This window comes from Littorina saxatilis, linkage group LG3 (genome assembly GCF_037325665.1).
Source record: "Littorina saxatilis isolate snail1 linkage group LG3, US_GU_Lsax_2.0, whole genome shotgun sequence".
Taxonomy (NCBI): domain Eukaryota; kingdom Metazoa; phylum Mollusca; class Gastropoda; order Littorinimorpha; family Littorinidae; genus Littorina; species Littorina saxatilis.
The window spans coordinates 58,542,295-58,569,648 of record NC_090247.1 but is presented as its reverse complement, the minus strand read 5'-3'; the positions used below and the strand labels follow the sequence as shown (position 1 = coordinate 58,569,648).

The window sequence follows — 27,354 nt, the reverse complement described above, 5'->3', positions numbered from 1 at the left end:
GTGTGTGTGTGTGTGTGTGAGATTCTGTCTGTCTTTTTGTCAGCCACTTTCTTTTTTTGCTGGCTGGCCTGCTGGCTGTCTGGCGGTCTGACCTTCTGTCTAACAGTCTGTGAGCAACAGAACTTAAAACTGACAGACCTTGGAACAACTGCAAGACAAACATCATCTAATCCAGTTTGTCTGATTAGATCAGAGAATCTCCTCAAATATCTTCGATTGGATGATGAGTGCGAAAAGGTCGTGACCTTTGCCTCCTCAGTTTGGGGGGAAGGGAGATAACCAGGTGGCGCTCCTCACGCTTTTGTTTTGCCACCAGGTGTCGTGGCGCGTGGCCGCGATTTGCCGGATACAATGATGATGATGATGATGGTTTTAGTCCCTTTGTGTTCTTTGTTTCCTCTTTCTTCCTCTCCATCTGTCTGCCAGTCTCTGCCAGTCCATTTGCCAGTTTGTCAGTGTCTGTTAGTGTTAGAATCCTGTAGAGGCGAATAAATGTATATCGCGGCGGTTCTTGGCAAAACATGTTCAAAAAGCAGTGTCAGGAAAGACTGCTGTTCAGTGCTTTTGAAGAATGTTTTGTTTGTTTTGTTTTGTTTTGTTATTTCAAATTTAGGGGAAAATCAATATCTATGTATTTATTTTAAATTTGCAGTATTTGCTCCCTTTTATTTCAGTTGTTGTTCTGAACCGTGACTGAGAAACTGTAACGAAACTTTCATATTGTATCCTCCAGTCATACCACGAGTCAGTCTACCTGAATCCTGTACACTATTTCATTTTATGTTTTTCTCCAACCTCTTGGGGGCCCGGGTAGCTCAGGTGGAAGAGCACTGGACTTGTGATCGAGAGGTCGCTCGTCCGGGCCGGGACAGACACGGGTCAACTTTATGTGCAGACCCCGAGACGGTATCCATCTCCCACCCCCGTGTCACCACAATGGCACGTTAAAGATCTTGGTCATTCTACCATAAGTGCAGATGGCTGATACCACCTAAACACGCAAACATCAAAAAGCCGTGAGGGCGTAAAACTCGAATCGTATAAACCAATTCATGTCCAATATAGGCAATTAAGACCTGACGGACAATAAGCCCCTTAAAATTTACTATAACCTCTTATTTTAATGTTTTCCGGCCCTGCCTCCACCTCTTTGAAATGAGGCTGTGAGGATGTGCGCGGTGTGTTGACTTTGACTTTGTACATGTTCTAGTTTAATGTGTTTGTTAGTTAAAGCTACAAGTCATAATACTTTGTTAATCAATTGATTAATAGATGTTTGCGCTTGACAGTTTGCAATACGCTGTCTGTGGTGCTTGCAAAGAAAATTTGATATCATTACATCCTTTTATAATTCGCACAATTACTATCTCTTGATGTGTATACCTCCGCGGGGAATGAGGGTGGGGTAGGGGAGGTGTAGATATATACCACCCACCGAAGAATTTTTTTCTCATTTTTCAATTCACACATGACTCATCATTAAGTTTGTTCAGACACCACTAAATTGTTTGAATAAAATCTTTCATCAGGGCAAAATAGTGTACAACGCGTGATATCTATCAGCCTTTAAGTATTCTACCTTCACACAGGTATGGGATCTTGATAGGGCCTATTTTCCCACAGGTAGACGCGCTAAAGGTGCAGACAGGTAAAACGTTCAGGTACACGCAGTAATGTGACAGTGACGTAGACTATACATGATTTGTGACACACCTCTTTAAGTTGTTTGGCAAAAGGTCGTAGCACCTTTTTGAATTTAAATTCAATGTTATTTCTCGGTGTAGGGTATGCACTAGTTCGGCGCTCTTTTCAAGTTAAGTGCGAGACTGGGAAACGAAATAGACCACAGGCGGAAGGTATCGTTCACTGGACCACTACTTACATAGTAGTCTTTCTATGTAAGTAGTGGTCCAGTGAACGATACCTTCCGCCTGTGAATAGACTTAGTGGGTGGTGGCAGTGTGAGGGAAACGTAAAAGGGGTTTTGTGCTGATCTATTATATATCTATACATAACCAAAGGGAAGTAATCGCCCTTTATGCATACGACATGTGTAATAGAGTGAGCGAGAGTTGTACGGAACCTTTTCTCCTGGCACCTGAGAGAATAACAAGCATTGAAATGAACAAGCGACTTTCATCCTCTATTATTTATTATTTATTATTATAGATATATTGGTTTAAACAAGATTTTATTAAGGAAATACAGGGTATGTATATGCGATATAAACATTTTGTGACCACACAACAAGCTAAGCTTATATTAAGTGTGGTTATACATATGTACATCTAGATAGGAAATGTTATTTCACGTTATGTCAAGGTCAGAGAATCGCTTATACCCTTATTAGAAATGTAAGACAGACAAGATATAGATATATTGCTGATTCTATTAGTTTCGTTTAGAGAAGCAAGAATGCTTCAATATTGATCAGTCGTCTCTGTTGCTTTGACTTGCTTCGATGTTACTGTGGTGTTTTTTGTATCTGTTTGTGTGTGTTGTAACATAAAAATTTCATAGTTGACCGTGTCGTATGTTTTTATCCTCTTTCGCTACTGAACCGAACGATTTGCTACGACCGAGTGTACCATACTTCCAAGGTACACACCAAATGTGAGCTCAACGATCCATAAACGTCAGAGATCTCAGTGCGGAAAGCGGGAAAAACAAACTAACAAACAAATAGAAAACAAACAAGTCGCGTAAGGCGAAAATACAATATTTAGTCAAGTAGCTGCCATTTTTCAGCAAGACCGTATACTCGTAGCATCGTCAGTCCACCGCTCATGACAAAGGCAGTGAAATTGACAAGAAGAGCGGGGTAGTAGTTGCGCTAAGAAGGATAGCACGCTTTTCTGTACCGATCTTTGTTTTAACTTTCTGAGCGTGTTTTTAATCCAAACATATCATATCTATATGTTTTTGGAATCAGGAACCGACAAGGAATAAGATGAAAGTGTTTTTAAATTGATTTGGAACATTTAATTTTGATAATAATTTTTATATATTTAATTTTCAGAGCTTGTTTTTAATCCGAATATAACATATTTATATGTTTTTGGAATCAGCAAATGATGGAGAATAAGATAAACGTAAATTTGGATCGTTTTATAAATTTTTATTTTTTTTTACAATTTTCCGATTTTTAATGACCAAAGTCATTAATTAATTTTTAAGCCACCAAGCTGAAATGCAATACCGAACCCCGGGCTTCGTCGAAGAATACTTGACCAAAATTTGAACCAATTTGGTTGAAAAATGAGGGCGTGACAGTGCCGCCTCAACTTTCACGAAAAGCCGGATATGACGTCATCAAAGACATTTATCAAAAAAATGAAAAAAACGTTCGGGGATTTCGTACCCAGGAACTCTCTTGTCAAATTTCATAAAGATCGGTCCAGTAGTTTAGTCTGAATCGCTCTACACACACACACACACACACACGCACGCACGCACATACACCACGACCCTCGTTTCGATTCCCCCTCGATGTTAAAATATTTAGTCAAAACTTGACTAAATATAAAAACAGACAGAGTGAATTCTATACCCCCCCCCCCCCCCCCCCCCGACCATACAGGGGTGGATCTTGACGCTTCACAAGGGTTTAGGGGAACATTTGTGTGAGAAACGAATATACTCTACACCCCCCCCCCCCCCACACACACACACACACACACACCCAATCCCCGCCCCATCCACAAAAAAATCACCTTTTTCTGCTTGGGTTATGATGAAGATTTAATGCAAGATTGCCGTCGAGTTTTGCTGGATTCCCTTTTGAACCAAATAGGCCGGAAGGCAAAAAATAAGCTTACCTTTAATATTTTCCACATGTTTCTTTAAAGGCACAGTCCTCCCTGTATAAACATTTGCTCACCATCTCTTACACAAGATAAGCTTAGACCACGTCCCCACTTAAACCCATATAAAAAATCAACATCCTGATTGCTCATATCAGTCAAATTGGGTATTTTCTGATCAATTGATTTGGTAACTGTAACCCAACTGGGTAATCTTGAACTTTAGTGTGTTAAATTCCTAGCTCAGAATTCAGAGGCATTTAAGCCTCCAAATTTGCAAAACCTGCACTTGTAAGCATAACAAGTCATTTTAGATCCCTTTGGAGTCATGGAATGAACTGTACGAATGCTCGGAATGCATTTCGTTTACATGCGTCAAAGAAGGAATAATTATCCTAAGCGGCAACATGGGAGGCAACGGGAGTTGCCTTAGTGATGTCCCTTGGTTGACAACGTAGCCATTCTCGGGTCATTTTCGTCGATCAAACAACCAAATTAATTGATTATGCTTAAGTTTGGAGCTCAATCCGTCAATTAATTTCACGACAAATGTTCTTTGGCTTGATTACAGGGACGTGTATAAAAAATAAGTAAAGAATGCCACTGAATTCTGAGCTATGAATTTAACACACTAAAGTTGAAGATTACCCACAACTGTAAATCTGCTGAATGAATTCTTCCCTCTCTGCACAGATAGCAGTCAGGATATAATATGTTGATTTTTTTTTGTATGTTCTCTTGGTGCGCCTTTTTGTTTGTTCGTTCATGGGGTGAAACTCCCACGGCTTTTACGTGTATGACCGTTTTTACCCCGCCATTTAGGCAGCCATACGCCGCTTTTGGAGGAAGCATGCTGGGTATTTTCGTGTTTCTATAACCCACCGAACTCTGACATGGATTACAGAGTCTTTTTCGTGCGCACTGTCTTGGTCTTGTGCGAGGAGAGTCTGCACACAAAGTTGACTCTGAGAAATAAATCTCTCGCCGAACGTGGGGACGAACTCAGTCACGCTGACAGCGGCCAACTGGATACAAATCCAGCGCGCTACCGACTGAGCTACATCCCCGCCTCTAAAATTGAAACCGGATACCTCTTTTGCCTAGCCTCACATTTTGACATGATTTTATCAAATCCTCTTTTTTTTTTTAATCAACAGATTACACAGAGAAGGTGTGCCCTGGAGGGCAGGAGGGCTCTCCGCCAGTGGAGGTAACTCTCACCTGTCCTGCTGGACAAGTTGTCTCCCTGGGCGAGGCCATTTTCGGTCGCAACAAGTACGGAGCATGCACGATCACTGCCGGAGACTGCAAAGACACGACCGATGCTTTCGAGGCCTGTGAGGGACGGTACAACTGCACTGTCCACTTTGATAGGCCCTTGTCTCCAAACTGTGGCTTTGCTACCTTCATCATTGTCAGCTATGACTGCCAGAAACGTGAGTTTTTGTTAAAGGTGTACTATCTAAGGTGCTATTTGGAGAAAGTTTTTGGTGGCGTATTGGACCAAAGGAACATTCGCTGCGCTGTAATTAAGAAACACCTGCAATGATTTTCTCGAAAATGCTCCGTAACTATGCTGAATAATTAAATGAAATTTAATCGTCGAGCAAACTCACCCACAAAATAAATCCCGATTGCCGTTCGTCGTCTAATGTTATTCAGGACTGTTGTGTCATGCGAGACCGATTCAGCATCTGTCTTTTGCGCTTTTATTGCAGTCAGGCATGGTTTCACTATCAATTGTTCACAGACAGACTTCAAACTAGTTTTACTCAGTGCAACTATCGTACCGTCTAATTCATGGTTAGTTTCTATAACTTATAAAGTATAAGTAATACTTTCACAGAATTATTTCCATCGGTGTTTTTTTTCAGCCCTTGCCACGCCTCCCCCAATCGTGGCAGTTCCCACTTCCCCACGTGACGTCGATCCTGGTGACGCCACGGTCAACATTAACGTGGTTACTGACACATCACGGAATAACGCAAGAGAGGGAACGAAGAAAAGCAACGGAGACAGTGAGTAATCCCATGTCCAATGGTACACGCAAAGACTGCAAGAAAAAAAAAGTTAAGCAAAATCAAGTAATATTTATTTTACTGGTTAAAATAAAGAAAATAGAATCATGACCAATCTGTTGCTAGTAATGTTTAAGTGTCCACACTGAGACACACACTCACACACTGAAGCGCACACAGACACACGCACAGACAAAAAAAACACACGCACGCATGCACGCACGCAAACACACACACACAACACACACACACACACACACACACACACACACACACACACACACACACACACACACACACACACACACACACACACACACACACACACACACACAAGGTTTCAAAACATATCCTTATTCTAAATATTGTTTTCAATATTCCACCAAATGTCGTTCGACCTAGTGACTCTATGCCAATTGTCACATTGACGAAGTATCACCGGGACCACGTTTCGCTTTGACCAGTTTGTATTCGTCCAAATAACGTACGATCGAATATTTTCGAGCAAGTGTCGCTTCGATCAAAATAATGTCGTTCGACCAAGCGTGGCAATAGACCCCTTTGACTTTGGTTGTAATTCTATTTCAGATATAGGGCTGATCGTGGGGTGTGTGCTGGCAGTCATCGTCACCATCATCCTTCTAATCATCGCCATCGTCATGGTCGTCAGACGTCTCGCCTGGTCTGTATCCCCGTCTTTACATGATACAATAACACACTTTACTAAGCATTACTCATACGATTCGGGCAACAAGTTCAGATCTGTTCATGGTCTGTATCACATGATACCATAACACAGTTTACTCAGCATTACTCATACGATTCGGGCAACAAGTTCAGATCTGTTCATGGTCTGTATCACATGATACCATAACACAGTTTACTCAGCATTACTCATACGATTCGGGCAACAATTTCAGATCTGTCCACGGGACTGGACCTATTTTATAAGAAGTGTAAGGATAGAGAGGGGAGGGGGGGGTGGGGGGGGCTGCCTTCCTAAATGAGGAAGGGCTGCACAGTCGCCCAGCGCCCTGCTTGGGTTCATGTGCATAGCGGGGGCAGACTGTACTAAATTAAAAAAAACATCCAAAACAAAAACAGTTATTGAACAGTATCGATGGAATACAATCAGAGAAATATGTAAATGCAGAGTGGGTGATAACATTACCATTATATGTTACTGTTTTACAATACGCCCGTATAGGCAGAGAGACACAGGTAGAGGGACTTCATAAAAAAAACAAGTCGCGTAAGGCGAAAATACAATATTTAGTCAAGTAGCTGTCGAACTCACAGAATGAAACTGAACGCAACGCAACGCAGCAAGACCGTATACTCGTAGCATCGTCACTCCACCGCCCGTGGCAAAGGCAGTGCCCGTGGAATTGACAAGAAGAGCGGGGTATTCGTTGCGCTAAGAAGGATAGCACGCTTTTCTGTACCTCTCTTCGTTTTAACTTTCTGAGCGTGTTTTTAATCCAAACATATCATATCTATATATTTTTGGAATCAGGAACCGACAAGGAATAAGATGGAAGTGTTTTTAAATTGATTTCGAAAAAAAAATTTTGATAATAATTTTTATATATTTAATTTTCAGAGCTTGTTTATAATCCAAATATAACATATGTATATGTTTTTGGAATCAGCAAATGATGGAGAATAAGATGAACGTAAATTGGATAGTTTTATAATTTTTTATTTTTTTTTTACAATTTTCAGATTTTTAATGACCAAGGTCATTAATTAATTTTTAAGCCACCAAGCTGAAATGCAATACCGAACCCCGGGCTTCGTCGAAGAGTACTTGACCAAAATTTCAACCAATTTGGTTGAAAAATGAGGGCGTGACAGTGCCGCCTCAACTTTCACGAAAAGCCGGATATGACGTCATCAAAGACATTTATCAAAAAAATGAAAAAAACGTTCGGGGATTTCATACCCAGGAACTCTCATGTCAAATTTCATAAAGATCGGTCCAGTAGTTTAGTCTGAATCGCTCTACACACACACACACGCACACACGCACGCACACACACGCACGCACACACGCACATACACCACGACCCTCGTTTCGATTCCCCCTCGATGTTAAAATATTTAGTCAAAACTTGACTAAATATAAAAACAGACCCTTCTTCTCATTAAATTTTTTGTCTCTCTCTCCCTTTCTCCCTCTCTCTTTCTCTTCCTCCCCCCCTCTCTCTCTCTCTCTCTCTCTCTCTCTCTCTCTCTCTCTCTCTCTCTCTCTCTCTCTCTCTCTCTCTCTCTCTGAGCGTGAGTGCATGTGACCAATGGATTTTTAGAAACAGGAAAATAGTGTTATGTCAGAGCTGTGAAATCGAAACTATACTTTCACTCGTTGAGAGAAACGGAGAACTGTTCGGTAAAGCCCTGGTATTTGAGAACCTCACAGCGATACAAAAACCCAGTCTCTTGACCTTAAACTGTCCTCGACAGCTGGTCAGCTGTAATACCCCCAACACCCACCCCTCGATCTCCACGCTATACCTTTTCCCTTCCGCCCAGACATAAAAGAAACCGCATTCCACCCACCTGAGACGGTAGCTGTGACCTTTATCCCACAACCGGAGCGGAAACTCTCATACACTTGTGATCTTTTCTTCGTCTTCTCAGACATTTCCGTGTAGTCACCCACTTCCGGTTACTTTTTTTTTAAACAACAGTCCAGGGAGAAAAAAGAAGAGGGAGAGTAATTGAGAGAGAATATGTTTGTGTTTTGTCGATTCTACTTAAAAAATTTTTTTTAAATCACTGATCCCCCGTCCACCTACCCCACCCTCTCCCCCCAATACTGCCACATCACCCAGTCACCCACCTTTCTTTACTTTTTTTTGTTTCTATTTTTTTCGTTGGTTGGCGTAATGGTCGAGTCCTTTTTTCCCCCGCTAATGATAACCTCTGAATCCCCAAGGTCAGTGGTCTTTTTCTCCCTCCCCCCTACCTCCTTCCCGTGTCCTTCACCTCCTCCCCACCCCCACCCACCCACTCCTCCCACTTCATGCGTTTTTCTGACCCACGCATTCCTTTTCTATTGTGTTTTATGTTTTCTTTTGTCCATTTTTCGCCACCGGACACCGAGTGAGTGTGGCCGGAGCATGGCTTTCAATGTTCTCCCTCCCTCTCATTGTCCACAGCATATAGCTGACCCTCTGACCGACAGCAGAAACTGTCCGGCCAGGGGTGGGGTAAGGGTAGGGGGTGGGTGGGTAGAGGGTGGGGGTGTTTAGCACAGAGGGGGTGACAATTTGACAAGCAAGACTGATCTTCGGATCTCACTTCCTCTTGTGTCAATCGCCTGGTGTTGTGTTGGATCCGAGGAATTTGCTTTAGCTATCATTTTATGAAACTAGGGATCGCTTTAACCGGTAATGTCCGGTATTTTACCGGCGAAAATGTCGATTTACAGTTGAATCTTCATTGGCGACTATCTCTCGATAACCCCAAATGATCCCTAACGTTTTTTCCCCTGTTTAATTCACCTTTCCATAGCAAGCATCTGTCTATAGCGATCACTTTTGGTAATTCCCTTCGTTTCTCGGCATAGACGGGTTCGACTATACCGGAAATGGAATTGGAAACCAGTCATGCGTAAAGGTTAATACATGTATTTTGTTGAACCGTTTATCCCCCTAACCGTAAGTAAAGTAAACAATGTGTTTTATAGGTTTGGTTTGCATGTCTGGCGTAAAAGAGTGGCCGCTTTCTGAGAGAGCAAGGATTCGTATTATACTTGCAAAGAAATACAAGTTTGCAGGGATGGCAAAAACGTCCGCCCGGTCGCCGGGGGCGAGTAAAAAATCCGCCGGGCTAGTAGAAACCGCCTGGCAACTCGCCCGGCTGGCCAGAGAAAATTCTGGTCAAATGCGACCCTTTTGGTTGTAATATCGGGTTACGTATAAAGCCATATAAACACTGCAGATCAACTGAGGTATGTACCGGGCCAGCGAAATTTCTGCTGGGCTAGTGACTTTCTTGAAGTTACTCGCCCGACTGGCGAGTTAAAATTTTGAGATTTGACCATCCCTGAGTTTGGAAAATGGATAGCGCGATCACTGATAACGCCCTGCTCCCCTCAGCCTCGTCCCCACCCCCTGGATTTCCTCTGCATAGTACAGAATTGATTTCCTGAAATCCAATGGGTTTTGTCTGCTGGACGTATGCGTACCCGCCAGGGCTGACACAAATATGACAATGAACTGAATCGGGACTCAAACGCTAAAGAGTATAGGACGTTCTTCTGTTCATATTCATTCAAGTGACAGTTACGGAGCCTTTTTAAGTAAATCCCGGCAGGTTCATCGAGGCTTACTTATTGTACAGCGGATATCCAGTAGACTTTTTAAGGTCAGACTAATGCGCCAGAAACCTTTTCGCACCTATTGGCGTCCGTTAGGAAGTACAGTATCTGTTTAGGTGTTTCATGTCCTCAACATATTTTCCAAAATTGGTTTTCAGTGCCACGGATCCACCAGAGGACGAGGAGAAAAAGTCGTCTGCTTGTCACATCCTGACCTGCGTGGGAACGGCACAGGATGAGAACGGCACCAAGTCGGAACAAACCACGAACGACTCCTCAAACCCAAACACCCGAGGGAACGAAGACAACACAGGCGGGAGCAAACGGAACCGGAAACAGAGGGGGAGGAGGGCGGATAAAAACCAAAACATGTCACCCCGTCTGGCGCCTGTGGGACAAGAAGACGCAGAAGAAATGACAGTAGCAGCAGTAGCAGTAGCTTCTCAGAGTGCACCCGTACCAAGTATGGGTTCTGCTGCACCCGACGCTAGTAGTACTGGTGAACCGGTTCTACCTAGAAGGTCATCTGCAAGGTCATCCCTTGTCATGGAGACTTCTCAGTCTTCAGCCTCCTCGGTTGGCATGGCTCATCCCGTGAAAAGACACAGCAGCGGCGCAAAAGTTGTGTGTGGTGTGATGCCGGACTTCTCGCAGGAGGCCGGTCCCGGTGGGGGTTCAGGACTTGATGACGTCATGAGAAGAGGGAGCGGGAGAGACGGTGCAAGAGGAGGAGGAGGAGGAGGAGGAGGAGGAGGGGGGCAGGTCATGGAAAGAGGAATAAAGCGTTCCTCTTGGGGAAAAGAGGGACACCCAGTCGTTGCCAAAGCAGATGTGAACTGTCGCACAAAACAAGACACACAGCAAGAAACGCGTATGAAGCGAAAAAGTGACCCAGAATCTGTCGCCATGGCAACCGCTGACGTCACGAAAACTCACGCGTCATCAGACAGAAGTCACAAACACACGGCTAGAAGCGCCCCTGACAAAACCACTGCCGTGACGTCATCCAAGAAGCGACCGCAATATGACGCAGTGTCTGTGCCAAACACGCAAACATTTACTTCATGCTGATCACGTGTACTGTAGCCTGAATTACAACGGATTACTGGTGTTACAAACTTATTCATGTACTTTTTTACACCCCCGGTATAGGGGTGTGTATAGGATTCACTCGTTCTCACTAGAGTGATGCTACGGCAAAACCCTTTTACCTTTTTTGCTCATGACAATGTAGAGAGACACCTGGGGAGTATACCTTGCTGGCGTAGAAACAACTATGCTGATACGTACAGTGGGTTCGAGTGAGCTTTTTATCGTGGGACCGTGCGTGTGTGTGTGTGTGTGTGAGTGCGTTCATATATGTGTGTGTGTGTGTGTGTGTGTGTGTGTGTGTGTGTGTGTGCGTGCATGTGTGTGCGTGTGTGCGTTCGTGCGTGCGTGCCCCTGTCGACGGGGTATAAGTAAAATGAGCTTCAATAGGGCATTCTGTCTCATAGTATACCGGCATTGGGAACACCAATGCATGAAAATACCGAGTAGGTTTCCTTTGTATATAGTACCATTTTCACTTGTTTGCTAGTTTGTTGTCACGCGAGTACGTGGAAGTGGTGTGTGTGTGTGTGTCTGTGAATGTCTTTCTGTGTTTCTATGTGTCTGTGTTTTATGGCGTTTCACATTTGTATTGTTAACCACTGATACACAACAGTGAAGGTTTTGCACGATACATTAATTCGTGCAGGTCGTCTCAATCTATGACTGGATTTCCAGGGTGTATAGAATAATTATGTGCTTTGTTCAAAAGGTAGCCTACCACCCTATTTGTAGAAGCGAACATGTCATGTCCACGTACCACCACATATCTGCCCAGGCCTTTACGTGATACAAGAGCATTCGTTCAGTTGGACACATACCAAAAATTAACAGCCTGTTTTCTGTACAGAGTGGGAATTTTCTTTTTGTTTTGTTGTATTTGATTTTGTTGTTGACACAAGTTTCAACATGCAAACAAACTTCAGCAAAAAAATTAATCTCGGCCAGGCTGTTAGTATTTGGTATATGCCCAAGTGGAACTTCGAGATGCTCTTTTCCCACGTAAAAACTTGGACATATATGTGGTAGCTGACATGATCGTTAACACGTATGAGGGCCCCAAAGGGGGGGTATCATCACGATCACGGGAAGGGAAATTTTAACTTTCACGATCACAGTTACCTTGATTTTTGTTTTCACGATCACAAACATCTTGACGAATAGAGGATCATAGAGTGATACAGCTGTGAAAAATGTACGTTGAAAATAAAATGCTTTGCAATGATGCCCATCACGATCACGAAAACAAATGACGATCACGATCACGAGACTTGATTTTTTTGTCATCACGGATCACGGGCAAAGTCCCATCACGATCACAGAAATGGAAATTTCGGCAATCACGGTCACAGAAAGGTCAAAAAAACGCCAATCACGATCACGATTTTAAACCCTTTGGGGCCCTCACGTATGGTTAAAATGCAGATAAATATTGTACCATAAATGTTTCTCATTGTCCCGTTGTTGTCACGTATTTAAATATTCTATTTCTTCCCTTTAAAGGGAATCACACTTCTATCGCTACTGTTAGCAAGAGTGGGTTTGTTTCAATCTGTCTAGTGCCCCCCGCGGGTTAGGGGGAAGAATTTACCCGATACTCCCCAGCATGTCGTAAGAGGCGACTAACGGATTCTGTTTCTTTTTTTACCCTTGTTAAGTGTTTCTTGTATAGAATATAGTCAATGTTTGTAAAGATTTTAGTCAAGCAGTATGTAAGAAATGTTAAGTCCTTTGTACTGGAAACTTGCATTCTCCCAGTAAGGTCATATATTGTACTGCGTTGCAAGCCCCTGGAGCAATTTTTTGATTAGTGCTTTTGTGAACAAGAAACAATTAACAAGTGGCTCTATCCCATCTCCCCCCCTTTCCCCGTCGCGATATAACCTTGAACGGTTGAAAACGACGTTAAGCACCAAATAAAAAAAGAAAGAATCTGTCTAGTGTGCAGTTGCGTAATTTAATCATTTAGTGACTTGCTGTTCAACATTAAGTATAGCTAGCTTACCTGGCAATACGACTTTGCTTCGATTGTGGAGGAAAGATACTGCGTCAATGCTACCTAACCAAACCAAACTCAAATACAATAGAGGGAATTAACAGGGGCTCACATCCACGTCGGACATCGGACATACACGGATATTTTTTCCAAATGTCCTATACATTTTTCATGCAAGAGGACATATGTCCTATTGTTTTTGTCACAAAGGGGTTATTGTCCGATTATGCTTTCATTTGATCTGGAAACTGTCACTACTTTCCAATTTACAGTAGTTTGATTTGCTACGATGTGTCTCTCCAAGCAGACAAAACCATGCTGTTAGTGTCCGTTTTGTTGCGAGACAAAAAAGGTCCCATTAATTTTTTTCCGGGACAAATGTCCTATCGCTTTTACATTGTCCAGGACATTTGTCCTATGCCATCTCTCATGGATGTGAGCCCCTGAATTAACAGTTCCTGGTATTTGCTTTAAAAGATGTCATCGTTTGAAGCGCTCATGAGCATGCGACTTTGCTGTTACGATCGGGGGGGGGGGGGGGGGGGGTCGGGGATCGGGGATATTGCGTCAATGCTATCAACACTTTTAGTGAATTATTGGTTCCTGATGTTTGCTTCAAGATCCCAACGTCGGAAGCACTCGCTGGGAGCTCGGCACACTTTTAAGTCTTGTCGGTTACTGCAGTGGAATGACTCTGCTTTAGCGTTCATACGTAAATAGCCTTATACATCAAAAGATCATCACACACGTCGTATCAAACTCTTAACTTATGTACCATAGACCTAAATGTGTAACTTGTGAATTTCATTGATATCTAAACAACGAAGTGACTGTGGTAAGATGAACAAAGTTTTTTAACTTAATTTCATTGATGTTCATGCGCATGCAATTTCTATTTGTACAGTCGGCCCTACCTGACCTTTTTCTAAAAATGTTCTCAGTTTGTCTGTGTGTTTGTTTGTGTTGTAGATATTATCATGCAGTTTTGTTATGAAGTTCATGCTCAATGAAAAAAAAATCTTGCAATAAATTGTTGTTCTGCAAATGACGTCGGGGTGGTCGGAACTGACTCCCGACTGAATGGTGCTCGATCTATTGTTTAAATCATCACACGCTTTTTTACTACCAAACTCTTCTTTATAGTTGACTGACACAGTCCTTTTATTGATGACTGGTGAGATAGGGATAATGAGGATGGTGACTCTGCTATCGATTTCAATAACGGGTTGAGACAACGTGACAGGGAAGCACTTTACGCTTTTTACAGTCGTAATAAATATTCTGGGGTCAACCAGGCCCGAAAAAAGCTGCACCAGCGGTGTTGGCCAGGTAATTATAATTGCTAGTTAGCGCAACCTTGGCACCCTCACAGTATTTGAGCGGCAGCAGGTTCAGGAGGGCCGCGAAATGTTTACTTCCATTATGTCTGTAGGCGGGTGTGTAAGACTGAATGACCTCTTTGATGAAAATATTCGGATGAGGACAAAGAAAAAGTTGCAGCGCTTGTGTGTGTGTGTGTGTGTGTTGATGCGTGTGTGTGTGACTGTGTGTGTGTTGGTGTGTTATAACTTAGCTTTATGGTTATTAGGTATGTGCAAGATCAGCTCCTGGAGGGGGGGGGGGGGGGGCAGCGGAAAGTGTCCCTACAGTGCAGGTGGCCTGTCAAGACAGGTATGCTTTCGTAACGATAATAAATTGAAGGGCAGAGTGTGTCCTGAATTGGGAGGTGCCCTATGATCAGAGGGACTTCATGTCGCAGGTTAAACTGTCCTCATCCTAATTTGCTAGCGCAGCACAAAGAAGCAGGCTATCCAGTGAAAGTTGGGCAGGTGAGGTAGTATGAGTGATGCACCTCTATTTTTGTCATGTATGTAAAAGCAAAGCAGATGGGTTTCAGCTCGGTTTCTTTCATATTATAACTTGACCTTATATATATGTATGTGTAGGTAGGTCCGTGCAGCCTGTTTTAAACTTCCAGGTTTACCTTTGTATGATACTTTTCACTGTTTTGGTACGAGCTTGTGTTATTTCACCACAGAACAAATTGATTTCTTGTATATTGACGTTTTGTGTCTGCCAGTCACCCATTCAGTCTGGCATGTAGTTGTTATGTTTCATCTGTTCAGTCTGATATGTTTTGTTGTTGTTGTTGAGTTTGTCAAAGTACGTTTTCTTGCATGAAACGGAATAAGGAGCAGTTATTACACCTGAAAATCATTTGCATTTTATTAAAGTTTCAGTTTGATTTTTTTGGATGTGCAGTTTTGTGGAATTAAATTTTGTACTTTCATATGTTCTTGAGAGGTGATGTGTTTTTTCTCAGACTATCGTTTGTATGTGGCAAGTGTATGTGTGTGTTTGTGTGTGTGTGTGTGTGTGCAACAGGTGGTATGTGTCACAAGAAATAATGCTTCAAATATCTACTTCCTCACTGCACATGTGCAAATGCAAGCAGACATACCAGAGTGAACATAACAAAACCTTCATTTTAAAACATGTTTTCTTATTAAAATTCTTTTTACAACGACATAATGCTGACAGACATAAAAAAATTAATAAAAGCATGTGTTTTGGAATTTGATGCTCAGTACATGAGCAACGTTTACATTTCACAATAGACTGAATATGGTCCGGACTTATTTCTTACAACAGAAGTACTCAACTACAGATGATAAATGTATCAGAGTTAAATACTGAAACTGAAAGCTTGCCAATTCTATAAAGCCTGTGACTGAATAGTTCCAGTACAGTGGAACCCCCCTTTTAAGGCCTCGAAAAATCTGAGAAAATCAGGTCTTAAAAAGGAGGGAGTCTTAAAATGGGGGTAATTTTACAGAGGTTATGAACAGAAAGTCTGAGAAAACAGGGTCTTAAAAGGGAGGGAGTCTTAAATTGGGGGGTCTTAAAAGGGGGGTTCCACTGTATCATCACTCGATAAAAAAAATTCCACAGAAAAAAAAGATTATCACAGACAGTTGTGTGGAGAAAATCAAGCATCTTAACCCTTACACTGGTGCAATTCTGTAACGTATAACACATGTTACATGGCCACTGGTGAATTAACAGAGAGAAAAATAACAAAAAACGGTCATATAGGTTTTGGCATCCATGGGAGGTAATCGGAACTGACCAAACAGACTGAGCCAGTAGCGCGACATATGTCGTGACAACCAGGTGACAGTATACATAAAGTAGCGCGACATATGTCGCGACAACCAGCCTAAGGGTTAATTGTTATTCTTAATGAAACCCCTGTCCTCATACCCTTCCTTGTCAACTTTCTTCCAGCTTGCTATAGCTCAAACTCTGCCCAGCCATAGAAAGATAAAGTATTTAAAATGACGTGGTTTGGCACCATTACTGCATAAGACCAAAGGACAGTCAAATAAACAAGAATTATAAGCAAATACACAAAAAATAATCAGAACAGAGGATGAGATTGAATCCTAAGGCTAAAAAACAAACAAGGAAATAATGCAGCACACACATAAAAAAAGGAAAGACAAAAAACCAATCACATCATATATGGCTCAAGACTATCTTTTTGATTCCAATCAGAACATGCTTTATCCCCGAGTACGCTAGTACAAGGGTCCAGCAGACTTTAATTGTGTGTCTGTGTGTGTGTCTCGACTTAACAGCTTATTGCTGGGAAACTACTGGGCGCAGTTCGTTCAAAAGTTGATACACTAACTTGATAATAGGTCCGATTGATCGTATTAAAACTTCATAATGTTACCTGGGACCTAAATGCGAAATAAACCACAAAAAAACGACTTGGCGGTGGGAGGAATTCGCGGTGCAACAGCCAGTCTGATAGAACGGTGCAAGGTCTCGGCAAACCAAGACTATGCCATACTCGTAGCAAAGCCGCCAAATGGTACCGTAAACCAAGAATAGTGACGTAAGAAAATAGAATGTCGTCTTTTGATTTGGAACGTGACCTGTTTTAGAATGGAGATGTGGTAGTGTGTGTGTGTGTGTGTGTGTGTGCGTGTGTATGTGTGTGTGAGAGAGAGAGAGTGAGAGAGAGAGAGAGTGAGAGAGAGAGGGAGAGAGAGAGAAGGAGTGAGGGAGAGAGAGTGTGTGTGTGTGTGTGTGAATGTCTGAAGAGTACTCGGGTCCATCGCGAGCGTTTTTTATCAAGCAGTCATGTATTGAGGATTTCTGGTCTGTTAAAACCAAGACTGTCTAACATTTTAATGTAACAGTAACATCATTTGGAAGGAGTTCTTAAATTTTACCCATGTCTCAGAACTGTTTCCCGGTATTTTTTACGACCACAACTGGTACTATAAAAATTCAAAAACAAAAGAAACCCAGACTGGCAGAGTCTTACAGGTAGCATTTTAAAATTCTTAAATTTACAGTTACATGTACACTCAAAACTCAGTACTCTTTCATTCACTCTCATGAAGCCACTTTCATCTTTCCTTTGGATTTGAGTTCAAAGCACATGGTCACTTGACTTCGGATGTTGACGGTAGCGCTTTCCAGTTTGTTCTGAATGGCCAGAAACTGGTCTGGATCTGTTGCCTCTTCTGATTGGCCAGTCTCCCACTCCTTGGTCTCTGTCTCGCTGATGTTCATTGGACGGCCCACAATGAGATGCACAAACCTGGCCATTTCCTTAGCTTTCTCTTTGGCGTTGTGGATAGCAAGCAAACTTGACTTTCTCCTGCAAAAATAAAAGAAGGGGAAAAGATTACAGAAAAAGAAAAGCCCGGTCTTGATTTTCAGCTGCCAAAATGAAGAAGAAGAAATATCAATGCTGTATAGTGTAGATTAGTGGGACAGAAACTGAGAACACTCAAAATCAAATATGGACAGTGAATGAGCCAGATGCCAATAGACACACAAATAATGGATAAGAAGATAAACATTATGTTGTATAACTTTTTATCCACCTTGGCAGATTCTTGGCCATATATATACATATATATCTATACATATAAATAAAAGAGAGTGTCTGTCTGTCTGTGTGTGTGTGTGTGTCTGTCTGTCTGTGGTCGCCATACCTCAGAGATGGCAAAAGATAAGCACAAGATATTTTGCATGCACACTGCCCTGGACCCACAAATGTGCACCTGGGTTTTAGTTTCTCCAGACATTGTTTCCTTCCTCGGATAATTACCCTCCCCATCTATCAATACAGTCTATATAGTGCAAGGGAGGTAAGTCATGGTTTGTCACCCACGGAAGGGAGGTAACTCTCATCAAACCAGTATACCGTGTCATTCTCAAGGGTTACCCCCCGCCCGCTATCATCCCGCCGCTCCCCCCCCCCACACTAACCCTGCCCCCTGCTCCCCCTCCCTGCCTTCCAGATCATCGCGAATAATGTTTACGAAACGATCGCCTCAGTGAAAGATCACGAGAATTTACAGATTTCTCTCCCCTGTTCAAAAAGGTATGACGCGCTCACTCATGAGGTATGCGTGCTTTGATCAGACGGTAACTACAGTGGGTGTGAGAAGGGGTAAACAAATCACGAAGAACACGTTGAACCAAATAGAAACTTGCCTTGCCTATACATCCAAATGTATGAGCTCACACTGTCATTTTTCTTATCCACATTGGAATAAGATTCGAGAGGTTTCTGAGAGAGGGGAGAGCAGAAACACCCGGGCGAAGCCGGGCCTGACTGCTAGTATATATACTGTTCAAAAAAAGAAACGCATAGCTTGTAATATTTGGTTAATTTAGTTATATGGCTACAAGGATATCCACCAAACTGCAGAAAATGTTTATCTGGTCGTCGACCTTTCGTCCATTGCCACAAGTGAGCTCTGCACGTGACGCATGCGTTATCAGTGGCTACAATGTCAAAATTGCTCATTTGGCATGACCACTCGTCATGCTTCAGTGTAATCTCGTGAAACTCGGGGAATATTGAGCTCTCACCATGTCTTCCAAAACCCATAAAAGCGGATTGTTCGCCACAAAGAAATCAGACGACAATTCAGCGACGAAAGATGGCCCGATTGAGCAGAGAAGACCGCCAAATTGCATTGGGTCGTTTACAAGCAGGCCAAAGTCAAAGTGCAATCGCCAGGCACTTCCACGTGTCCCAGAGCACCATCAGTAGACTGTGGGTCAGGTTTCAAGCCACTGGCTCCGTTGCTGACTTGCCACGAGCGGGAAGACCAAGGGCGACAACTGCTGCTCACGACCGCTTCATACGGCTCCGCCACCTCCGGAATCGTTTCCTGTCGGCCTCATCTTCTGTCCAGGCTCTCCCCGGGCCACACAGATTATCGGACCAGACCGTGCGGAACCGCCTGCATGAAGCTGGTTTGAGAGCTCGCAGACCTCACAAAGGAGCTGTCCTCACCCGCCGCCATCGCCAGAACCGAGTGCAGTGGGGCAACCAGCACCTTCGCTGGACCGTCCGGAATCACTGGAGACACGTGTGGTTCAGCGACGAGTCCTACTTCCTGCTCCAGCGACATGATGGTCGGAGGAGGGTCTACCGGAGAGTAAACGAACGTTACGCGCCCAACTGTGTGGATGAGGCACCCGTTCATGGTGGTGGAGGCGTCATGGTGTGGGGGGCGATCAATACCGCTGGAAGGAGCACCCTGGTGCACGTCCAAGGGCGCATAACTGCCCAGCGATACGTGGAGGAAATTCTGCGCCCACACGCCCTTCCTCTTCTGGCTGACCAGGATGCCATATTCCAGCAGGACAACGCTCGCCCGCACACAGCACGACTCACCACCCAGTTCCTCACCGACCACCATGTCCAGGTGCTTCCCTGGCCATCCATGTCGCCAGACATGAACCCAATAGAACACCTCTGGGATGAATTGGACAGACGTGTGCGCAGGCGAGAAGAAGCGCCGGCAAATCACCGCGATCTATTGCAGGCACTTCAGGAGGAGTGGGACACCATCCCACAGCAAGATATCCGGCATCTGATCCAGTCCATGCCCAGAAGGTGCCGGGCAGTTGTTGCTGCTCAAGGCAGTCACACCCCCTACTGACTTGACAGCCTCGGCACCCAATCGTATTGATTGACTGATTGATTTGAAGATGCAAATGAACTGTGTGTGCATTCAACTGTGTCCATACCAAATTTCAAACAAATAATCTAAATATTGGATTTTCTGTTAATTTTTTCGAAAAATAAAACAAATTTGGCAAGTAGCAACTATGCGTTTCTTTTTTTGAACAGTATATATACAGTATTCCTAACAAAAAAACTTCTTTGGGATAGCATCCAGTCCAGTCCTAGATCTTCAGTGTTCATAGAGTAAGTCAAAAACATACAATTTAAAAAGGTGGGGAAAGTAACACTGGCTGTTGGACATGAAACAATTGAATGTGCTTATGCACAGCATACATGTATGCACGCACACACACAGTCACACACACACACAGTATGTATACAAACACACGCTTCTCTCTCTTTCCCAGACTCTCTGTCTCTTACACCCACACACACACAAACACATACATGCACACACACCTCTCTCTTTCTCTCTCTGTCTCTCTCTCACCTGGCCACTTCCAGGCTGTTTTTGGAGTGGAAGCACTCAGGCAGACTGACAGATACACTGCTATCCAGCTTTTCCACAAGCAGATTGGCAACAGACTGACAGCGCTGCAAGTCGGAGAACTGCACTCGCATCTCAACGTCCAGGTGCACCATGGACTCCACACGGTGCATGTGTTTGTACTGCTGCTGATCGCTCTCCTGCAGGAAGGTTAGGATACCTATTAATAATGCATAACACATCTATTCTAAAGCACACATATATAACCAGGGTTAAACCTAGCTCAAAGCGCTGTACAATACATGTACACCCACATTACATTATTTACAGTGCCATCACACACAGATTTTAGAAATGTTGGCGGTAGGGAGAGAGGGATGAGGGAAGAGAGGGAGGAGGAGAGAGCGAAAGGGAAGGGGGGATAGAGAGAATGATGGAGGGAGGGAAATTGAGAGAGGGAGAGAGATAGCGAGAGAGGTAGGGAGGGATAGAAAGAGAGATGGAAGGAGGAAGGGAGGGAGGGAGGGAGAGAGGGAGACAAGGATTGTCAGGAGAATCATATAGAGAAGAAAAATGTTTGAAATAAAACGTCATAAGGTGACGTCATTATGTCTCGCCTTATCAAATGACGTCATTTGTGTGTTCTAAACTTTAAATGACGTCATTTGTGAGTTCTAAACTTAAAATGAGGTCTTTTCTGTATGACTATGAGTGGTCTGAAAGAATTTTGCAACTACCATTATACTAAAATTGGGAAACCCTTGGACTTACTTGGTTTTGTCAAAACATTCATGCACACTTAAAAAGTTGTTTTTGGTTGTGGACTTACCTGTTCATATCTGCTTATCTAAGCACTCTAAAAAATAGAAATTAACACAAAAGATGCGCATTGATTTCTTCTTTTTAATGAACAAAAAAAATATCATTTTTGAAAAAAATGGACTTACTCGGTTTTGTCAGCACACGGCAGTTGTGTCTGTCTGTCTGTCTCTGTCTCTCTCTCTCGCTCTGATGGAATATTTTGTTTTTCCTTTCACTTTGCCAGAGATTTGTAATTTTTGGAAGAAAGTCTCTGCATGATTTTCAGTTGTTTCTTTCGGATTTTGATCTTTTTAGAAAAAAAGGGCTTTGTTTAAATTGACAAATTGTAAGACAGTGTTATTGCATAATATATTCTTAAATACAAATATTGACACAAGGTATAACCGAGGATATTGAAACCTTTTCTTCTCTCCCAAATTCTTTTATGAAATTAGAGGGGGAGAGAGAGAGGGGAGGGGGGGGGGGGAGATTGACAGACAGACAGACAGACAGACAGAGAAAGAGCGAGAAAGCGGAAGAGAGAGACAGTTAACAGAGAGAGAGAAAGAGAGAGAGGGATGGAGGGTGGTTTTTATTTCATGGTTGATTGGTTTTAGTTTTTAATGCACTGTTTTTGACAATAGTTTTCATTCCGTAAACTACTAAAAGGCAAATTCAATTACCGCTCTCTCTCTCTCTCTTCATTACGCACACGCACAAAAGCATACGTACACACGGTATCGTACACACAAACTCACACACAGAAAAACATCCGTGCATGTATACGGTATCACTATCATGCGAGAGAGAGGGAGAGAGAGGGGGGAGGGGGAAAGAGCGAGCGAGACATACAGATCCACACACTCACACGCACACACAATGGGAAGTGTCTGCCGTTTGAACATGTAGTAGTGCTATCGACACGTAGCGTTATCGACACGTAGCGCTATGTACAGTACATTGGTTTTTCAAAAATAGTGATATCGACACGTAGTTCTGAGACGTAGTGATAATGGCATGTGTGAATTGTGGCAATAGCAATACGTGCCGATAGCACTACTGTTTTTGGCAATTTGTGTCGATAGCACTACAGAAAATAGCGCAAACGATACGTAGCACAAATGACACGTACGTAGCGCTAGCGGGACCCACCGGCTTTGCGCCTGATTTGTCGGTGAGTTTCACTTTCACCTACCTGAACGTTATGATTTGTGAGTGTTTGTTTCACATAGTCCAGCCTCCGAGTGACACTGTTCTTGGCATCTTGCACATTGTCTTTTTTTGAGGAAATGCGTATTGTCAAAGAGAAACGATCCGGAGGCACTGACACTTCTCCCACACCAGTAACCTGAATCTGACGATCTCGAGAGGTGATAAAAATTCCATCCTGTGTTGCATCGCCCATTTCTGCTTTTCTTACGTTTGGATTAGAGCCTCCTCTGAGGCCAGCGTAAACTTGGGCGGGGTTAAGTAGGGGATTCATCTTGAAAACGTCGAGAAACTCGGAAGTGGGACTTCATTCAGTTGAAAGTGCCGCCATGTTGTGACATGCCCAAACACGATCAGACCCCTTACAACATCAAAATGTAAACATTGTTCATAGTATTTGGCATACTTCTCAGGAAGTTGAAATGTTGCCGCAATAGCAACAGTAAAAGTAATTATTGCACAACTGTTGTTGTAGAAATTCGTAAAAGCGAACCCAAATAATTAGTATTGCTTATTACGTACGTAAGCGGTAAAACGGAAGTTGCCATTTTCGGTAACAACTTCCTCTCTGACCAAAAATTGCTGGCCTTGCAACGTTCGTTTTCGGTGTTTCGTCCCAAACCAGCAGGTGGAGAGTAACACACTAACTTTTTCGTGGAATGGCGTCAAAATCTGGGAACAGACCCCAAGGTTCGGATGGGAGTGACCACTGGCACAGAGAAAGTATTGCGTGGCAGTACAAAGTCAGGTATGTGAGACGATGGCGGTAGCCACGTAACCCAACACGCTATGTTATGTTTCAGTAACCTTGTACAAAGCTGTCGGACCGCTCTACGCAATGAATTACGTTTTATCGTTAAAGTGTGCCATTGGCGACAAAAAATCGCAAACAGAAAGTTGAACAGAATAAATGTTGCCAGATTTCTTTGGGAAAAATAGCTTACTATAAGTATAATACTAATAGTAATGGTAATACTTGTGGGAGTGGGACAGATGTTACACTCACACTCATGATACTGATAGAAAGTGGAGATCCATTGGAAAGCACACGGTATCTGTACTGCAAGTTGTTAAACAATTGACATCATATTATGTTTTCTCTTTTGTTGCAGTTCACTAAACAAGACAAGGCTGCGGTTCGATGTTTTTCTCCATATCATCCTTGGATTGTTCATGCTGATTCGCCTGGCGCCCGGCCTAACCTCTCTCTTTGGCTTCAACTTCATGGCTCTTCGCCGCTGGGACCTGCCGCATCCTCGGCCGTGGGAGTACGCCTGGCTTTTTAGCCTAGTGGCCTCGATCATCGGTTGGCGCTCGACGCCGCATAATAACACTTTTCTCCTCAAGCAGTACATGCTGGGCACTGTCATTTTCGGGATCCTGCCGATCATGTTCGGCATCATTGAGTTAAGGAACGACTTGTCCGCTTACTTTACAGAGAGGAAGTACACATACGTCATGTTCGGAATGCCAGCGGTGGTGCTATGGGCGCTGTTTCTGGCTATCTGTTCGCAGCTTCACGGTTTTGGACTTTATTTTGCCGTTGTGTTGGTCAAAGCATGGAGGCCCAGGACTGAAAAGTTGAAACAGCGGTAAAAGACAAAGTGTGATTTAGGTGAACTAATTAATCTTTTACTGTTTTAGGTAACCAAGTAACAAGCTAGGTTCTGTTCTTTCTGTCTCTGTCTTGTTAACAAACCAACAGACCTTCCTGACTGTAGAGTCTGACATTGCCTGAGTGAAGATACTTAATCCTGGAGATGCAAATAAATGTACTTTCTTATTTAATGAGATGCACGTTTCGAAATCTTGTAGTTCTTCTTCATTTTCTTGCGTCAGACTCAAAAGACCAATGGGAGAAATCATAATCAAATCTCTACCTCTGAACACTCAACTTTTCAAGCAGCAGCAGGCCGAATGACAAGAAAGGAAACTACGCCAAGAATATCTTGATGAGGAAGAGGCCTGCAATTATATTGCAATATTATATTTTGTATTATTTTGTTGACATGTAATTGAAAACATCTTCCTGTTAGTGTCACAAGCTCACCGACGTCTATTGTTGAAGTTGCAGCAACAATGCTTTTCGATGGGAACAATTCCAGCTGGACCTTTACAAGGGTTTGTTCCAGAGCTTTCCAAAGTTGCACTATGTCAAACTCAGAGCATCAAAGCCTCTTTCTTGTTAGCATGAAAACATTTTAAACTCATTCCTTTTTTAAGGTCCCAATGTTTTGATTTTCCCCCCTGTTGTTCCTATCTTTAGTGTTGTCATTTCCCAATTCAACGCACATCTGGTGTATGCAAGACAACATGCCAAATATATATGGCATATTGGTTTTGACGGACATTCTGGTGCTGAAACTAAATTTTGATGTTTTTCCTTATTCACTGTTGTATTACTATTAGTGTTTTTGTTTGATTCTAAGAGCTTATTGCTGGTTTCAAGTCATAGTAAATGATACTTCTTTGCTGTCAGTGTCATGTGATTCTAAGACTAAGACTAAGAGCTTGTTGCTGGTTTCAAGTCATAGTAAATGATACTTCTTTGCTGTCAGTGTCATGTGATTCTAAGACTAAGACCTTATTGCCGGTTTCAAGTCATAGTAAATGATACTTCTTTGCTGTCAGTGTCATGTGATTCTAAGACTAAGACTAAGAGCTTATTGCTGGTTTCAAGTCATAGTAAATGATACTTCTTTGCTGTCAGTGTCATGTGATTCTAAGACTAAGACTAAGAGCTTGTTGCTGGTTTCAAGTCATAGTAAATGATACTTCTTTGCTGTCAGTGTCATGTGATTCTAAGACTAAGACTAAGAGCTTGTTGCCGGTTTCAAGTCACAAAAATGAATATCCATTGCATGTACATGTCTGTTTCTGTGGGTGCTGTTTGATTTATTTGTGTTGCAATTACGTCTTACCTCTCATATGGGATGAGTCCTTATTCAGAGATAGTTCAGACATGATGTGTCAATAGTCTCCTGTCCGCCCAGCCATCCTTCCCCTTGACCCTGCTTGTGACCTCGATGTTTGATGCCCCCGCAAGGGGCACGGTACTCTCTAAGCACCCAAAACCTCAAAGAGAGATAACTGGCGGAAACCTTCCTATTGTAGTCTCCTGTCCGCCCAGCCGACCTTCCCCTTAAACCCTGCTTGTGACCTTGATGTTTGATGCCCCCGCAAGGGGCACGGTACTCTGTAAGCACCCAAAACCTTTAAGAGATAACTGGCGGAAACCTTCCTATTGAAATGAATGCTGTTGGTAATTGGTATTGTATGAGTGGTCATGGTCATTGAGAACTTGCTTCAAGCGCTTTTTGAGCGGTAGATTATTCACCAGTGTGAAGCAGGCTTAAGCGGCTCAATTAGAGGTATGCATTTTTGTTTTCAGAAGCATTGGGGTCTAGCGATGTTTATGCACACAAAAATAATGCATTAAAAAGTCTAAGAAGTTGAAAAGTAAAGGTGTGAATAATCAGAGTATTGTTTGTAACAGTAAATCAAGATAAATGTGCTGAGTTAAGAGAAGTGTGTTTATTTATTTTTTCTTTCATTTTCCTTTTTTTGTTTGTTGGTTTGGAACAGGTTTTTTCTATGAAGGCCATATTTTGTAGTGTGTAAGGTACTTTTGCATCATATGTCTGTATCATGAATATAACTCATTATATAGTGCATTTACTTTTTCTGAAGTAATAGTTAATTTCTCTGAGGCTGTATGCAAACACACTGGCTGTCTCAAGGTTGTGAATACCCCCCGCGGGTTAGGGGGAAGAATTTACCCGTAAGAGGCGACTAAAGGATTCTGTTTCTCCTTTTACCTTTGTTAAGTGTTTCTTGTATAGAATATAGTCAATGTTTGTAAAGATTTTAGTCAAGCAGTATGTATGAAATGTTAAGTCCTTTGTACTGGAAACTTGCATTCTCCCAGTAAGGTCATATATTGTACTACTTTGCAAGCCCCTGGAGCAATTTTTTGATTAGTGCTTTTGTGAACAAGAAACAATTAACAAGTGGCTCTATCCCACCCCCCCCCCCCCCCCCCCCCCCCCCCTCCCCGTCGCGATATAACCTTGAACGGTTGAAAACGACGTTAAACACCAAATAAAGAAAGAAAGGTGAGAGAAGGAATTTTAAGCTTTCACATAAAACAATCAAGCTATTCAGTCAACTGTTTTAAAAGATATAAGTGGTTGAAGATCGAAACATTTAAAGTGCTGGCAATGGCAAGGGTACAAAAGTTCGCTTGAAATCTAGAAGAATGGATTAAGGGGTTATTTAAAGTAGTACAGTACATGTACTAACATAAACCAGAAGGAATCTGATGCAGATTCCTGAATGCAACATACACCGTGAAATAACCACTTTTACTGTTTTAGTTTTTCAAAAGGAGGTACAATGGACCTATGTTTGTGGAGAGAATGCTTGCACTAACTTGTAAATGCCATGTGCTTGCCAAATGCTTCGTCATTGTCGCAAGTGCCTTTTAGGCTGAGCGCTCTACTTGATTGAGCAATCTTTTAGTGCTGCTGCTGATCTCAAAAGATTTATAATTATTACTTCTTGTGTTGGTAATAATTCCTATTTCAGTAAAAGTAGTGATTCTGCTTGAAGGGTT

At 42.7% G+C, this 27,354-nt stretch overlaps 3 protein-coding genes across 3 annotated transcripts in view; 2 read left to right on the top strand and 1 right to left on the bottom strand.

The window, feature by feature from the left end:
• LOC138962790 (uncharacterized) overlaps positions 1 to 11,492 on the top strand; it is a 22,142-nt gene extending 10,650 nt beyond the window's left edge. The window contains exons 2-5 of the mRNA XM_070334750.1: positions 4,961 to 5,239; positions 5,678 to 5,821; positions 6,410 to 6,503; positions 10,304 to 11,492. Coding sequence (XP_070190851.1) covers positions 4,961 to 5,239; positions 5,678 to 5,821; positions 6,410 to 6,503; positions 10,304 to 11,216 — 1,430 coding nt within the window. The 3' untranslated portion in view covers positions 11,217 to 11,492. The remainder of the gene's footprint in view (positions 1 to 4,960; positions 5,240 to 5,677; positions 5,822 to 6,409; positions 6,504 to 10,303) is intronic.
• A 4,220-nt stretch (positions 11,493 to 15,712) lies between these two features.
• On the bottom strand, positions 15,713 to 23,081 carry LOC138962789 (interleukin-1 receptor-associated kinase 1-binding protein 1-like). The gene is made up of 3 exons (XM_070334747.1): positions 22,726 to 23,081; positions 20,733 to 20,929; positions 15,713 to 17,908 (listed from the first exon to the last, which is right to left on the bottom strand). The coding sequence occupies exons 1-3, from the start codon at positions 23,011 to 23,013 to the stop codon at positions 17,641 to 17,643; spliced, it is 753 nt and encodes a 250-aa protein (XP_070190848.1). The 5' UTR covers positions 23,014 to 23,081; the 3' UTR covers positions 15,713 to 17,640.
• A 220-nt stretch (positions 23,082 to 23,301) lies between these two features.
• Positions 23,302 to 24,495, top strand: LOC138962788 (protein jagunal-like). The gene is made up of 2 exons (XM_070334746.1): positions 23,302 to 23,487; positions 23,852 to 24,495. Exons 1-2 carry the CDS (start codon positions 23,399 to 23,401, stop codon positions 24,333 to 24,335), a joined length of 573 nt encoding a protein of 190 aa, XP_070190847.1. The 5' UTR covers positions 23,302 to 23,398; the 3' UTR covers positions 24,336 to 24,495.
• Positions 24,496 to 27,354: the final 2,859 nt, after the last annotated feature.